The sequence below is a fragment of the Phyllostomus hastatus genome, unplaced genomic scaffold, assembly GCF_019186645.2.
Source record: "Phyllostomus hastatus isolate PE091 unplaced genomic scaffold, TTU_PhHast_1.1 phas_scaffold_78, whole genome shotgun sequence".
Taxonomy (NCBI): domain Eukaryota; kingdom Metazoa; phylum Chordata; class Mammalia; order Chiroptera; family Phyllostomidae; genus Phyllostomus; species Phyllostomus hastatus.
This window is the reverse complement of record NW_025334041.1, coordinates 104,831,027-104,847,578: the sequence shown is the minus strand read 5'-3', so window position 1 is coordinate 104,847,578 and position 16,552 is coordinate 104,831,027. Positions and strand designations below refer to the sequence as shown.

Below are 16,552 nucleotides of genomic sequence, written 5' to 3'. Positions count from 1 at the left end.
GACCTGAATATTCAGTATGTGTCATTGCATAACAAAGTACTGAACGTGGACAAAAGATGTCATAACACAAAAGAATTCTCCACTGAGCTGACCATTTATAAACGTCTATCCTGTCAAATACCTCTGCTTAACATGGGGGACCACCGTCACACACAGAATGGTGTCTTTGTGAGTCCATTTCTCCCTCACTTGAAATGAAAATAATTTTCATTTCCATTTCTCCCTCACTTGAAATGAAAATAAATGAAAATGAAAACTGCAGATTTTACCAAAACATGCACTATTTCACGAAGTTGATAAAAGTGATAGAGAAGTGCCCACATGATGGGACAAGTCTTTGACGGACCAATGAGAATCCAACAAAGTTAGGTTAGTTAACGATGGAGAAGCGGAGATGGGTGAGGGTGGGGACAGTGTCGGCACCTCAGACAGCGACTTGGAGTCCCAAAGGAGGGGACCTGGGGAAGACTGAGGAAGCTCCAACAGTTTTTCTCAAATTTGCCTCCTGTGGTGTCATGACAATGTTAGACCTGAAGTGAAGAATATCACTGCACTATTGTAAAATACTGTCAAAGATAGGCCTGATGGGTATGGCTCAGTTGGTTGGGTGTCAGCCTGCAAAGCAAAAGGTCACCGATTCAATTCCTGGTCAGGGCAACTGATTCCACTGATTGGGGTTTCTTTTTCACATCAACGTTTCTCAGCCTCTCTTTCTCCCTCCCCTCCCCTCTCTCTACAGGGAAATAAAATATTTTTTAAAGTGTCAAAAATATATTAAAATCAACACAATTTCGTCTTTTAATCTAAAAAGCCCTAAGCCTCCCTGTCATTCTAAGGGACAAGCTGGCTTCTACCCCTTCCGCATCCTCCCTGCCTGGTGCATAGCTTCCAGCTGTCTCTGCTCTCTGTCTCCCAAAAATACTTGAAATCTCTTGTTTGCCAATGTTTCTCTTTATCCACGTGAACTTCCTTATCCTTTTACTATCGTTTTATTGAGTTTTGAGAGTGAGAGGAGATGGATGTATATGGCCAATTTGCCATATTGGGCTGGGAATCACACATTACTCTTAGCACAGAAAATAAAGACTTTCAATCCAAAGAGCTATTATGACCCTAATCACATAAAACAGGAATATTCAAATTGTACATATTAGTTTATAGCACATAAATAGGAACTCCATCCATTTAACTTATCGATTTTCTCTGAAACTATTCTACTTCACATTTATGCCACAATGGGATCCTCTCATAAGTATCAACAGACATCTATTTTACAAGAAAAAGTCTGTGAACATTCCCAACATAATGCCTCTTTGTAAATTTTATTTTTCCTTATTTTGTAGATGCTTTTATGAAATTATCTTAAGGCTACTGTCTACAAGTATAGTATCCATGTTTTGTGCACAGAATGGACAGTTAATAATAAAATATCTAAAAATTGGGGCCCCTTCTCATATTTTCCCCTCTTCCGTTCCTTTCCTTTATCCCAGGTACCCTAATTCTCATCGCCTCATCTGTATTCCTGGAAGCATGACAGGGGGAGGAAAGAAGATGGATCTAATAAGTCACTAATACCTTAGTAGTAAATTGGATCAATATACTTCTCCTTCGAGGAGCTTTTCCATTTAAAAGAAGACACGAGAAAAGGAGAGCTCCCTCCCAAAGATTGTTCAACAATGAAATCAAGAGGAACACATGTCTCCTGTCTCTCAGGCTCGCACATCAAAATCCCTGCTGTGGAGTCTGAGGCTTTGCTGCAGTGGGTGGGGAAGTACAATTTAAATACAAGTTTCCCCTCTGGGCCCCTCAAATACCTTGTGGTAAAGCCCTTGGATCCAAAAACTGAGAGGCTAGTGAGCAGTGTTGTTTCTTTGACTCCTGCTTAGGCTATGGACGGGCTCTGAAGGGACAGGCATGGACGTCCCTTTCCCCAAACAAGGCTTTTCCTCACCCCTGTCCTATCTCCTTCCTCCACCTGGAGTCAGCCCTTGCTGGGAGGCTTACAAGCGACTGTGTCAGAGAGTTTGGGAGGTGGCTATTGGAAGGAAGATGGTACGGGCACTTCTATCAACAGATAATATTAAACTTGAGTCACCGGTGTCTAATATTGGGTGCTTTGTTTCCAGTGGCGCATGCTAAGCCATTTGGTCCTGCACCAGATACATTCATCATGAATCATAGACTCTTGTTTAATACGTGTTAAGTTTCTGGGTGCTGGAATGTGTACTTGGCTGGGTTGTTGACTTTTGAATGTCCCTGCCCTGCAGGAAGGCAGAGGGAGCACCGATAACATGTTTCACCTGCCTCGGAACGTTGAACAGGGCTACCCATGGGCCTCACACACAGAACCACCAAAAAAAGATGTGTAAAGGGGATAAAAGAACTTCTGTGGAAGTCAGCTAGACTCAGCTGAGTCCAGCTTTTTGCAATAAGGCTTTGCTGAGAAAAGGCTGGAAATTCTATCATCTTAAAGATGTCCCAAGGGAAAAAATATGGCAAGTGAAGAGAAGTCAGTATACAAGATTCTCAGCAGGAGCCTAAGCTCCATCCATCCATCCATCCACCCATCATAAGGATCTTGGATGATCAGGACCGAACAGTCAGGCTGGCAGGCGGACCTTCCAGAAGAGAGAGGCCTCCTCCCTGTGAACCCATCCTACTGCAAAGAGGGCCAAGCAGGCCAGTCTGGCCCCATGAACGAGCCTCAGGGGAGTTGTGACTCCAGACACAACATAATGTCTGCCACGTGGACTTGACCCCAGATCAGCTCCACCTTAATGCCTCTACCAAGGCATTAAGCAAGTCACTTGACTGCACTCACTTACCAGGGAGCACAGCTTTTGAGGTTATTTAGAGCCCAGGTTTTGAGGTTATTATAGACTGGGTCGAAGTCCTGGCTATACCTCTTAATAACTGTGTGATCTCAGACAATTAACTTCCATTTCCTGAGCTGTCAAGTGGGGATAATCAATACTACCCCGGCACGCTGCCGTGAGGGCTGAGTGAAACAGGACATGTCTGCCACCGAGCGCTGTGCCCAGCACCAGAAGTCACTCACTGCGACATCATTAAAGTTGGCCCTAACAGTAGAAGCAGATTTGTAAAGTTTCTTCCAGTTCTAAGAGTCCTTAACAGCTCTGTGACCTCGATTTTAATTTTTATAATCATTTAAGCTGAATGATAAAATCAGTCAAATGAGTTTTTCAGATAAAGGCTTATAATGGCCTAAGGATTAATGCATTTACCTCAAGCAGCTTCGAGATAATGTCCTTGCAAGCGTCATTTCTTTGCCACACTCACACCACACACCACCATCTCCCACTGCTGGGATCAAAGAAGTTTCCTCTGCAGTTGATAAATTGGCGGACCTAAACCAAACCCATAAGTCTGCCCTGGGAATGCCTGTTGAGGACAGACACGAATCACAGCCCTGGGCTATTTCTTTGTTTTGAATATTTTAGTATTCTTTTCACTTAGTTGAAGGACAAGATGTTCCAAATCAGTGAATCACTTTCATTTATAAACTGGAATGAATGAGGTAACATCAATGAAAATGGCGGAATAAGGATCTCCGAAAACTTCTCCTCCATAAAAGCCATGAAAACAAAGGCAAAACTTGTCAGAATCAACTGCCTTGTGCTATTTCCCATACCAGGCTGCTTATTGTGCAAGATACGTAGCCTAAACTAACAGCAAATTATTTTCAATTGAATCTGTCTTTACTAAGAGTAAACAAATGCTTATTCACTCATGGCATTCATTTAAAGTGTGTATTCCAAAGGAAATACAATATCACCCAGTAGGGAAAAAAACTGGTGTCTCGACTGCATGCTGCCATGCCAACTGTGTAAAGCATTTACAATTATCTCCTTCCCCACACACATTCACACCTGTGCACACGCACATGCACACAGAGAGCCAAGGAAGGGACGACAGCCAACAGAGATAACATGCTCTTGGAAGGCACAAAGCAGTGTGGAGGAATGCAGCCTGGCACGGCAGGGTGGGGAAAGCTGAAGAACAAGTGCCTGGAGAGGTCCTGCTAAGGAGAAGCAGGCCGATTTGTTCCACAGAACCCAAGAGAAGTTTGGGAATGTCAGGCATCATCGAACGTTTTCTCCCCTAGTCCCGAGTCACCTCACCCTCAGCAGCCAGGTAGCTTACCCATCCTACATCCCTATAGGAAACAGAGGGCTTAGTTTCTGGGGAGACTGCACCAGAGATCTGGGCTCAGGAGCACAAGGCACAGTGAGGACAGGGGCCTTTACTGAGGACAGTAATTAAGTGAACTGCTGTCTTAGAAATAGTGAGATCTCCAGCCCTGTTCCCCATTTGGTTCACAGAACACAAGCCAGTGGCTTATATCCCAGGCAGGAGAGGCTGAGGAGTGGTTCTGAAGCACATGATAAGTCCAAGAGATGTAAACATTTATGGTCCTCATCCCATCCATCTCCTGTGAAATCCAACAGGAAATAACCCCTACTTTACTGGTTTCCTGCGGCTGCTATAACAAATTACACTGTATTTGATAGCTTAAAACAACAGAACTTTATTGTGTTGTTTTATTGTGTTGTTTATTGTGCTCTTTCAAAGCTCTGGAAGCTAGAAGTCCAAAATCAATTTCACTGAGCAGCAATCAAGGTGTTGACAGGGCTGTGTTCTCTCTGGAGACACCAGAGGAGAATCCATTCCCTGCCTCTTCCAGCTTCTGGTGGCGGCTGCACTCCTTGGCTTGTGGCCACATCACTCCAGTCTCTGCCTCCTGGTCACATTGCTTTCTCTTCCTTTCTCAAATCTCCCTCTGACTACCTTTCCTAAGGACACATGATTACATTTAGGGCCCACCAGATAATCCAAGATAATGTCTCCATCTCAAGACCCTTAACGTAATCACCCAAGTGTCTGCCCTATAAGGTGACATTCGTAGATGCTGGTGATTTGGACGTGGACATCTTTGGGAGCCATTACTCAGTCCACCACACCACCCGAATACAGAAAATTTCCAGTCAGCCTTCTGGTTTCTCGCACTTAAGTGTTAGCGACATCAAAACTTTTTCACCTTTGTAGGATATCTGAATTTCTTGTTTGTTTGTTTGTTTGTTTTTTAAAGAGAGAGAGAGAAACATCAATGTGGGGTTGCTGGGGGCTGTGGCCTGCAACCTAGGCATGTGCCCTGACTGGGAATCGAACCTGCAACACTTTGGTGTCGCAGCCCGCACTCAATCCACTGAGCTACACCAGCCAGGGCTGAATTTCTTGTTTTATTAATTACCCATTCATGGCCTTTATCTGTTTTACTTTCTACTGATGTTTTTCCTATAGGCTAAGAGAACTTGAGATAAGACCATTAACCCTTTATCTGCTATGTATATTGAAAATACTTTCCCTAATTTGCACTTTCCTATTAACTTGTTTACAGTTTGTTTTCTAATATATGCAAAAATTTTTAGTGTATATAATAAAATTGAATACCTCTTTTCCTTTGTAATTCATCCATTGCTATTGTCAGAAAATCTGCCTTATCCTAAAATTAGATATATGCTAATATATGTTCTCCTGGTTTTATGGTTTGAAAAGTATTTACTTATTTAATCAATATGAAATTTATTTTAATATGTGGTATACAGAATCTAACTTAATTTTTTGAAGTTATTTAACAACTGTCTAACATAAACTACCTCTTCCTTTCCCTGTGGATTGTCATATCACCTTTCTCAAATATATAAATTTTATATATTCTAGTGTCTGTTTCTGAGCTCAGCTTAGTATCTTAATTCCTCTTTCAGATGTTTGCTGTATCTCTCCTCCCCCTACTCCCAAGTTTCTAGTTGCAAATAAATAACTATTGTCCATCAAACCATCCCAAAATAATTTCACATTTTTCTCATTCTTTCTAAATGTTTATATAATTATTTATAATTTTTGGCATTCTACTGGTCACTTATCTAAAAGGGTTCATTTTTATCATAATACATGTACATGTCTTTGGACATTTTTAGAAATAGGAAAGCATGTTCACATTTTTTAAAGAAAAGCACCTAGAAATACTTTTCCTTTTTATTGTTAATACAGTGATCTGCTGAATGTCTCTGATGATTTTATTAATTAGTTAATTCAACAAACACTGTGTGTCACTCATTTTTCTAGGTGCAAGGTATAAAGGACAAAAACAGACAGTTCTCTCCAACTTCATGAAACTTACTTTCTAATAGGGGAGACCGACAAAAACAGGATAGGCAAAAATTTAGATGTAGTGTGTCAGACAGTGATGAGTTCTATAGAGAATAGAAAATAAAGGAAGGGAGGGACAGGAAATTCTGAACAGGTGACTGGGATGACGTCATTGAGCTATTATGAGTCAAGACCTAAAAAAGTAAAGACACCTTTACTTCTTTTCTGTAAACTAACATAAATGATTAATTTATACTGATATTCCTGTTATAGCTTCAGGTATACTTTAAGTATATTTTAAATCAATTACATAATCATTCATTGTTTATCTACTTCAATAAGCAATGTGTTAATCTTGATATAGCAAAAGGCATCATTGCATATTTTAAGCCTCAAATTTACCATGATTTAAGTGTAATACATACTTACAGGAGTGAAATAAGATGTTGGAAATCTCTGAACTGTAGAACGAAATACAAAGTTCCTATATTAAAAAAAGATATGATTTACTAAATTTATTTATTTTTAAAGATTTTATTTATTTATTTTTAGAGAGGGGAAAGGAGGAAGGAAGAGAGGGAGAGAAACATCAACGTGTAGTTGCCTCTCACACACTCCCCAACTGGGAACCTGGCCCACAACCCAGGCATGTGGCTGACTGGGAATAGAACCAGTGACCCCTTGGTTCAGAGACTGGCACTCAATCCACTGAGCCACACCAGCCAGAGCAATTTTCTAAATTTATTTTTAATATGAGGACCTTTGTTCATTTATTCCCTATCTCTCATTAAGTATTTGAGAATGCTCATCTGGATATAAGGGGCATAAATGAAGTTTAAAAGCCATCAGTATTGATTGTTAAGTATGTATATAGAAAGGCATAAATGCAATTATTAAAAGCAACTTAATAAGTAATAAGTATATTATTACCTGGAAGCATACTTGGGAACTGGAGGAGGAAGTACATCATATTGTCCTGGTGACAGCTGAATTGACTGCACAAATGGACAAGCACACAAATAATAGGTTATCATAAGTCTTAAACTCACTTTTCTTATTAGCTATCATTCATAATCCTCTATTTTATTACTGTATAACATTATATAATTTATTATCTATTCTAATAGTGGAAACAGCATATTTCCAAAGGTGGAGCTTCAAAACATCCCAGACATTCACATTTCATGGTGAATTTTATGACTGTATGCCTAAGATGATGTGTTAAAAGCCACTATACAATTGATCATATTCTACGTGTACTGGATTCAACAAACCATTCAGCCATCATTTGCTGAGCTTGTCCTATGGGTAAAGAACCCCACTAGATGTGGTAGGGAGTACAATGGTAAGAGAGAGATTGTCCCTGACCAGCAGGAGTGAGAAGGTATGAACATAAATAATTCTAATACAAAACGATATAATCAATGCTGAAAAACAGATTGAAGATTTAGGAGGTAGGGAGAGATTAAATCTAACTGGATGACCCATACATGTGATGACCCATAACATCACAGACAAATAGTGATAAACTAAAAGCTTTTCTTCCAAGATCAGAAACAGGAGAAGGGTGCCCACTCTCTCCATTCCTGTTCAGTACAGTACCAAAAGTCCTAGCCAGAGTAATTAGGCAAGAAAAAAGAAATAAGGGGCATTCGAATTGGGAAGCAAGAAATAAAACTGTCCCTGTTTGCAGATGACATTATCATATATATAAATATAAATATATTAAATATGTATTTATAAATGTGTCCATAGATAAATATATAAATATAAACAAACAAATAAATATATTTATATATAAATACATCCGTATATAAATGTAAATATATATATATTTTTTAAAACCCTAAAGACTCCACCAAAAAAAAACCCTGTTAGAACTAATCAACAAATTCAGTAAAGTTGCAAGATACAAAAACAACATACAAAAATCAGTTGAGTTTCTATACATTAACAATGAAGTATCTGGACAATAAATTAAGAAAACAATCTCATTTGCAATAGAATCAAACACAATAAAATACTTAGAAATAAATTGAACTAAGGCAGTGAAAGATCTGTATACTGAAAACTGTAAGAAACAAATTGAAGATACAAATAAATGGAAAGATATCCATTTCTTTGGATTAGAAGAATTCTAATGCTCATAGATTAGAAGAATTAATATTGTTAAAATATCCATACTATCTAAAGCAGCCAACAGACTCAATGAAATCCCTATCAAAATTCCAACAGCATTTTTCACAAATACAGAAAAACAATCCTAAAATGTATATGGAACCACAAAAGAACCTAAAGTCATAGCAATTTTGAGAAGAACAACAAAGCTGAAGGCATTACACTTCCTGGTTTCAAATTATATTACAAAATATATGCAGTATGATACTAGCTTAAAAACAGACACAGAGACCACTGGAACTGAATGGAGAGTCCAAAAATAAACCCATGCGTATGATCAACTTATTTTGCCAAGGGCACCAAGAATACACAATGGTACCCCATTGTGTATTCTGAAGTACATTGTGAAGTACAGTCCCTTCAATAAATGGTAGTAAGAGAACAGGATATCCACATGCAAAAGAATAAAACTAGACCCTTATTTTATACCACTCATCAAAATTAACTCAAAATGGACAGAACACTTAAATGTAAGACTGGAAACCATAAAACCCCTAGAAGAAAATGGGGAAAGCTCCTTAACATTGGTCTTGGCAATTTTTTTGGATATAACACCAAAAAAAAAAGCAAAATAAGGCAACAAAGGCAAAAATAAACAAATGGGAAGACATCAACCTAAAAACCTCCTACATAGCCAAAGAAACAATCAACAAAATAAAAAGGCAACATAAGGGATGGGAGAAAGTATTTACAAACCATGTATCTGATAAGGTGTTAATATCTAAAATATATAAGGAACTCATACAACCCATTAGCCAAAATAATCCAATTAAATTGAACAAAAGACCTGAATAGACATTTTTGCACAGAGACATATAATGGCCAGTAGGTGCGAGAAAAGGTGCTGAACACCACTAACCATCATGGAAATGCAAATCAAAGCCACAATGTGATGCCACCTCATAGCCGCTAGGGTGGCTATTATTAAAAAGACAAGAGATAACAAGTGTTGGTGAGGATGTAGAGAAAAGGACCCTTGTGCACTGTTGGTGGGAATGTAAAATGATACAGCCAATATGAAAAACACGTCCCTCAAAATATTAAAAATAAGGAACAAAATGAGTGTCTGGAAGAGATCTCCGCACTCCATGCTCACTGCAGCATTACACACAACAGCCACGCTATGGAGACCACCTGCACGTCCACTGACAGATGAGTGGATAATGAAAATAGGATACGTGAACACCTGAAATAAATAAATAAATATAAAATTCGGTCATAAAAAAGAAGGAAATCCTGTCTTTTGCAATAACATGGTTGAACCTGGAGGGCATGGTGCCAAGGGAAATAAGCCAGACAGAGAAAGACAAATGCTGTTTTGTATGACTTATACGTGGAATCTGGAAAGCTTGTCCTCGTGAAACAGAGTAGAATGGTGGTTGCCAAGGTCTGGGGCGGGGATGGGGGTTTGGTCAAAGGGCTCAAAATTTCACTTACAGGGTAAGTTCTGGGAATATGAGGTATAGCATGGGGGCAATAGTTGATAACACTGTGTTTGTGCACTTGAAATTTGCTCAGAGAACAGATCTTACGTGTCCTCATCCACACTCACAATGGTAACTCTGTGAGGTGATGAACCTGTTAATTAACTTGATTGTGGTAATCATTTCACAATGTATGTGTAGATCAGATCATCACCTTGTATGCCTTAAATATATACAATTTTATTTGTCAATTATGCCTCCATAGAGCTGGGGGGAGAAATTATATAAGCCCAACCAAGTGATCTAAAGATGGTGAAGACAAGGAGATTCGAGTGGTGTTTTAAGGAAGACAGAACTGCCTTGAGGGGAGCAAGGGAGGGATTCTGAGGAGAAACACTGCAGAGGAGACTGCCTCTCTGCCTGTTGTCAAACGTGCTGCAAACTACTTGCGTGGCTCCATTGTCCCCGGGTTTATGGATACTAACTAGCTCAGAGGTGCAGGAAATAAGGAGTGTAAGGGTCTGGCAGGCACAGAGACTGGGATATGCAAAGGAAGGGAGGGGGAGGAGGAAGCCGAATGAGGAGCCAGGGGAGACTGACAGGACCTCCAGAAATTCTTCTACTGAAGGAGCTGGTAGGAAGGAATTATATTACTAAGTCCCAGGAAGAATCCTTCCTGAAGTGAACAATCTACTCCCCATCCTCCATTATTTTAAAAATCGGATTTAAAAATACAATACTGCCTTTGCTGAAAATGAGGCATTCATATCCTGGCATTTTATGCCACATGCCAGTTCCACAATTATATTTCACCCTGCTGCTTTCATTCACATACTGGTACACAATTTTGATTACAGACACAGACTTTTGTGGATACGGTGATAACAACAGTAAATATAAATTTTATGATGAACTCCACATTTTGTCCTGATGCACCTGTACCTTGTTACTTGTTCACTTGATATAACAAACACCCAGAAAATGCTGGTGGTGTTTTTTATCCTCATGTGGAAGCACAAAAGTATATTTTAAGCATGGGGGCTTTTGGGGATGCAACATACTATTTCTTGATTTTGATAATGTTTATATGGGTGTTTGCTTTCTATTTAGTTTATTTCTCTTAAAGATTTTATTCATTTATTTTGAGAGAGGAGTGGGGAGAAAGAGAGAAAGAGAGAGAAACATCCACGTGCGAGAGATACATCAATCAGTTGCCTCTCACATGCTCCCAACTGGGAACCTGGCCTGCAACCCAGGCATGTGCCCTGACTGGGAATTGAACCAGGGACCTCCCGGTTTGCAGGCCAGCACTCAGTCCACTGAGCCACACCAGCCAGGGCTTTCTATTTACTCTAAATAGTGCATTATGCTTTATATGCTTCCTCTAGCATGCTTGCTCACTCTCGTGTACATATATACACACATACACAGGAGGAGAAAGAAGAGAACTGAGAAGTGAAAAAAAAAACCTTAAAGCAGCTGTTTATCCCTCTATATTCAGCAACCACATAGAGTTTTAATATAAAAAGTACTTATGAAAAAACTCTTAGACAGCATTAGTCTCAAAAGAAACATTAGTTCCCATAACTTCTGTATTTGCCCTACTTTACTTGGCACTGGCCATTCTTTGCTATTTAGTATAACTGAGAGAGGGCTGACTTTTTTTTTCCATAAAGTCGTGACTAGTCAGCTGCCTTATGCAAGAGACTATTTCTCTGCACATTGCTGAACTTGTTGCAAAATATCTGGGTGGCTCCATTGTCCTTGGAGATTTTATATATACACATGCATTTTTCTAATTCTAAAATATGCATCTCAGTTCTTCATTTGTAATGGAGCTCAGAAATCTAGACATTGTGCCCATAAAAATACCTGATGCTAGTTATTGTTTCAATCCATGTTAACAAGGTACTCAGAAATCTTGCAATAGCTGCCCTGGCTGGTGTGGCTCAGTGGACTGAGTGCCGGCCTGTGAACCAAAAACTCGCTGGTTCGATTCTCAGTCAGGGCACATGCCTGGGTTGCGGGCCAGGTTCCCAGTTGGGGGGTTTGTGAGAAGCAACTACACATTGATGTTTTTCTCCCTCTCTTTCTCCCTCCTTCCCCTCTAAAAATAAATAAATAAAATGTTAAAAAAAAGAAATCTTGCAATAGCTTGAAGCCACACAATATCGAAAGATGGTATTAATGTGGATACTTAATTCAGTTCTGTTGTACCAACACCATTAATGTCAGAAACTGGACTAAGTGAAAAAAATCTAACCCTACCTCTTAGGCTCTTCGCATGACAACATTTTGAGAACCCACATCCATAAGGAGGTGGGAGAGAGGGGAACATTTTCACTGCGTCAGAAGCCCTGTCAGAGTGATCGTAAGGGGAATGCAGCCAAAGGGCTGGCAGGTACGACACTTTTAGGTACTATTGATAGAAATTTCAAGTGTACCTACTTTCTGGGAAGTAAAGTCTTTTGTATTGTATGGAAATGTCACTGAGTCACTGCTAAGACTTTTTTATGGAATGAGAACTAGACAACATAGGACTTGCTCAAAATGAAGCATGCCTGATGATACTGTTCTTAACTTTACCAGTACCTTGTAATTTCCATCAGTTCCAAATGGACTAAGAATTACAAGTGGGTCCCAATCCCTGAGGTACATTCTTTCAAAAGAGAAAGGTATCCATCTTTCAAAATCCATTTTTTTAAAAGATTTTATTTATTTATTTACTTTTACAGAAAAGGGAAGGGAGAGAGAAAGAAAGGAAGAGAAACATCAATATGTGGTTGCCTCTCACGTACCCCTAACTGGGGACCTGGCCTGCAACCTAGGCATGTGCCCTGACTGGGAATTGAACCAGCGACCCTTTGGTTCACAGGGGGCGGTCAATCCACTGAGCCACACCAGCCAGGGCATCAAAATCCATTTTCATTTGCCACCTTCTTGACATACTTGCATGTGGCATTAGTGCTTTGCCTTGCACTTGCTCTTTGGGAATTCACCCTCTAAAGTATCTGCTAAATGAGCCAATTTTTAGGGCCCTTTTTCCATTTAAATGGTGTTGCTGTTGGTACAATGAAATGCTCCATCGTATCTATGTTTTGCTCTTCATTCTCCCAACATTTAAGTCTTGAGTTCCCTACATATTACTTGCCAGCCTGGTCTTGGGCACCAGGTTTCTCTCTGTTGTTACCTTGCTGAATGAAAAACCATCCTGCTGAAAATCCCTGCAGTTGTTTTTTTACCATGGAGTGCTTCCAAATGAATGTGTTTTCAGAGATATCGTCAGCATCACAGCTATAAACACCACTGTCAAAGATCAATGAACTGGCAAGATCCAGTACAAAGACCTTGAGGTAGGAGTGGGGGTGGCAATTCAGGAAGCTTCCAGCAGGCCAGTGGGGCAAGGGAAAGAGAGAGAGAGGGTGCAGTAAAACAATGAGGTCTGGAATGAAGCCAGGACCTCGGACCCTGAGAGCAGCCACTCAGAGACAGCAAGCACAAAGATTTAAACCCAGCAGCATTCTCAGTCAGGAGGGGGGTGGGGGGGGCGGGGGTTGCCCTCCAGGGAACATTTGGCAATGCCTGGAGACAGTGTCGTTGTTACAACTGAGAGGGGGGATAGCTAATGGCATCTAATTATTCAGGAATGATGCTAAACATGCTACAAAGCACAGAACAGTCCCCCCATAACAAAGAATTATCCTGTCCAAAATGTCAGTAGGGCCAACGCTGAGAAAGCCCGAACCAGTCATGTAAGTGGAGAAGTCAAAAAGCAGTTAAGTCTGGGCAGGAGGTGTGATTTAGAAATCACAAAAAGATGGTCTTCAAAGCCGGGACTGAATGAGATCACCAGGGGAGGAAGTGTAAATAGGGAAGGGTCTGGGTGTAGGAGCACTCTACATGAGAGGTTGGGGAGAACGGGCTGAACAGGCAAAAAGGCTGAGAAGAAAAAGTAAGCCCTGGATGGTGTGGCTCAGTGGATTGAGCACCAGCCTGCGAACCAGAGGGTAGCTGGTTCCATTCCCAATCTAGGGCACATGCCTGGGTTGCAGCCAGATCCCCAGTGTGGGGAGCATGAGAGACAACCACACATGGATGTTCTTCTCTTTCTCCCTCCTTTCCCCTCTTTCTAAAAAACGAATAAATACATTTTTTAAAAAAGAAAAAGAAAAAATGAGGACTGAGGAGGAGGTGTCAGGGATTTGGACAGAGGTGTGAGATAAAGCCACCCAGAGAGTGGGAGAAGAAACAGACTGGAGAAGTCCATTCAGTGGCCATGTGAGGTGAAGTCTATAAAATGAGGCCAGTCATTCAGCGACCTGGATGAAGGTACAAAGTTCCCAGAGAGTTAGATTTAACCAGGTTTGTGGCTTTGCAAAACAAGTCAGATATACATACCATCAGGGGTAAGGGAACTGAGGGCGTATGCAGGGAGTAACTCTGATGACTAACTATGGGATTTAAGCTTTGCAAGGAAGAAAAACACCAGGAAGCAGAGAGGCAGTGTAAAGGTAGTAGGATCAGTGGATTATAGATTGGGGAGAACAGGAAAATTTGGAGGGCTGGGGTACTGGAGTAAATGAGGCTGAACATCAGGAATGATCAGAGTGGGTGTATGCAGTTGAGACCACGCAGGGTTGAAATGATCAGTCTTGAAACAAATCTAAGAAGTGAGTTGCTGAAGTAGAGGAGAATTCAAGAAACTGAGAAGCAAGATTTCTGGAAGATCACCCACACATATACAGCAGCTATGACAGGAGTAGTGGACAGAATGACAGGTAGCAAAAGGAGCTAAAATCGTCCATAAATAAGGAGGGTGAGCTCTAGGGTTGGTGGATGACTGCAACAGTGGGGAAAAGCACATCACAAAACTATGTACGAGGTCTGTCCGGAAAAAGTCCAGCTGTTGTTAACACAATGAGAACAGTTTGCGCGACATCCATGTAACCTGGCAGCCAAGGAGAGTGGACTGGAATGCGCAAACATGAACAGTGACGACCCCACTGTACCAGGCAGTGGGGGTGGTGAACGCTGTTGAGTGAGTGAGCATGTGTACTGTGTGGCCATCGCATTCAAAATGACTGAGCAAGTAGAGCAATGAATCTGCATCAAATTTTGAATTAAGCTTCAATATTCCTCTGCAGAAACTATTTGGATGATTCCAAAAGCTTTTCAGGGTGATGCAATGAGTGCAGTGCAAATAAAAGTGCAGAACAAATGCTTCAAAAATAGTAAAGAATCTGTTGAAAGTGACCCATGTTCTAAAAGGCTTGCAACTAGCACAACACCTGAGAATGTTGAACGTGTACGGGCTGCAGTCAACAAAGATCAGTGACTGACAGTGTGAGAACTGGCAGCTGATCTGGGGGTTTGACACAGGATCTTGGCATGAAGCATGTCATGGCAAAATTTGTTCTATGGCTTCTGCTACCAGAGCAGAAGGAACATCTTGCTGTAGCTGCTAATGACTTGATTCAAACCACTACCAATGAACCAGATTTCCTCAAGAAGATCATAACTGGAGATGAATCGTGGGTCTACGGCTATGATCCGGAAATGAAGGCCCAGTAGTTCCAGTGGAAGTCGCCTGGTTCTCCACATCCAGAGAAGGTGTAACAGCAATTCACAGCAAGATCAAGACCAGGTTAACTGTGTTTTTTGATTGGGAAGGTGCTGTCCATCACAAGTATTTCCCTCCAAGCCAAACAATTAAGGAGTACTACCAATATGTTCTTCATCAGTTGAGAGATGCAATACAATGAAAACAGCCACACCTATGGGCAACTGGTGATTGGCAGCTCCATCATGAAAACATACCCACTCATGCATCACATCTTGTGCAGAGTTTTTTGGCAAAATCTCAAATCACCCTGGTGATTCAGCCCCCCTACAGCACAGATTTGGCACCCTGCGACTTCTGGGTTTTCCCAAAATTAAAATCACCTTTGAAAGGGAAGAGATTTCAGACTATCAATGAGATTCAGGAAAATACGAGACAACAGATGGCAATTCTAACAAAGGATTTTGCAGAACATTTTGAACAGAGGAAGAGACACTGGCAGAACTGCGTGAGGTCCCAAGGTGCCTACTTCAAAGAGGACTGAGGTGTCATTGTCCAATGTACAGTGTTTCTTGTATCTTGGATCTTCTTTCATAAATGCCTTTCTCATCGTACGTGGCTGGAATCTTCCTGGACAGACCTTGTTGTATATGTGGAGAGAGTTGGGCCCACTTTCCTGCATACACACACATCCTACAGTGAAAGTGTATCATTTCTATGATAAGAAAAAATTATTGTAAAAGTGGTAGGGCCATCTCAAATACTGTTTTTTTTTTTTAACTGAAGGTATTGAAGTGACATTGGTTAATAAGATTATACAGGTTTCAAGTATACAGTTCTATTCTACATCCTCTGCATATTGCATGGTGTGCCCACCACCCAGAGTCAAATCATCCTGCATCACCACACATTTGGCCCTCTTTACTTCTCCACCCCATCCCCACACGCATTCAATTATTTATATATACACACACACACAGACACACATATATGTGTGTGTGTGTGTGTGTGTGTATATATATATATATATATATATATAAAAGATTTATATATATATATATATAAAAGATTATATATATATATATATATAAAAGATTCTTTGACACAGATTCTCTAGTTGAGTTACATGCTTCAGAATCAAGGTGTTAAAATAGTAAAAACTTTCTTACAAATAGTAAATAGCCCTAATGAGGTATAAAGTGAATATTCTCCTAAAACT

The 16,552-nt window shown here is 40.5% G+C and overlaps 1 protein-coding gene across 1 annotated transcript in view; it reads right to left on the bottom strand.

Moving 5' to 3' along the window:
* Nucleotides 1-16,552, bottom strand: part of STPG4 (sperm-tail PG-rich repeat containing 4) — a 37,499-nt gene that overhangs the window by 14,619 nt on the left and 6,328 nt on the right. Inside the window, exons 4-5 of the mRNA XM_045827299.1 lie at nucleotides 7,102-7,166; nucleotides 6,601-6,655 (exon numbers count right to left, since the gene is read on the bottom strand). Of these exons, the coding sequence (XP_045683255.1) occupies nucleotides 6,601-6,655; nucleotides 7,102-7,166 (120 nt within the window). The remainder of the gene's footprint in view (nucleotides 1-6,600; nucleotides 6,656-7,101; nucleotides 7,167-16,552) is intronic.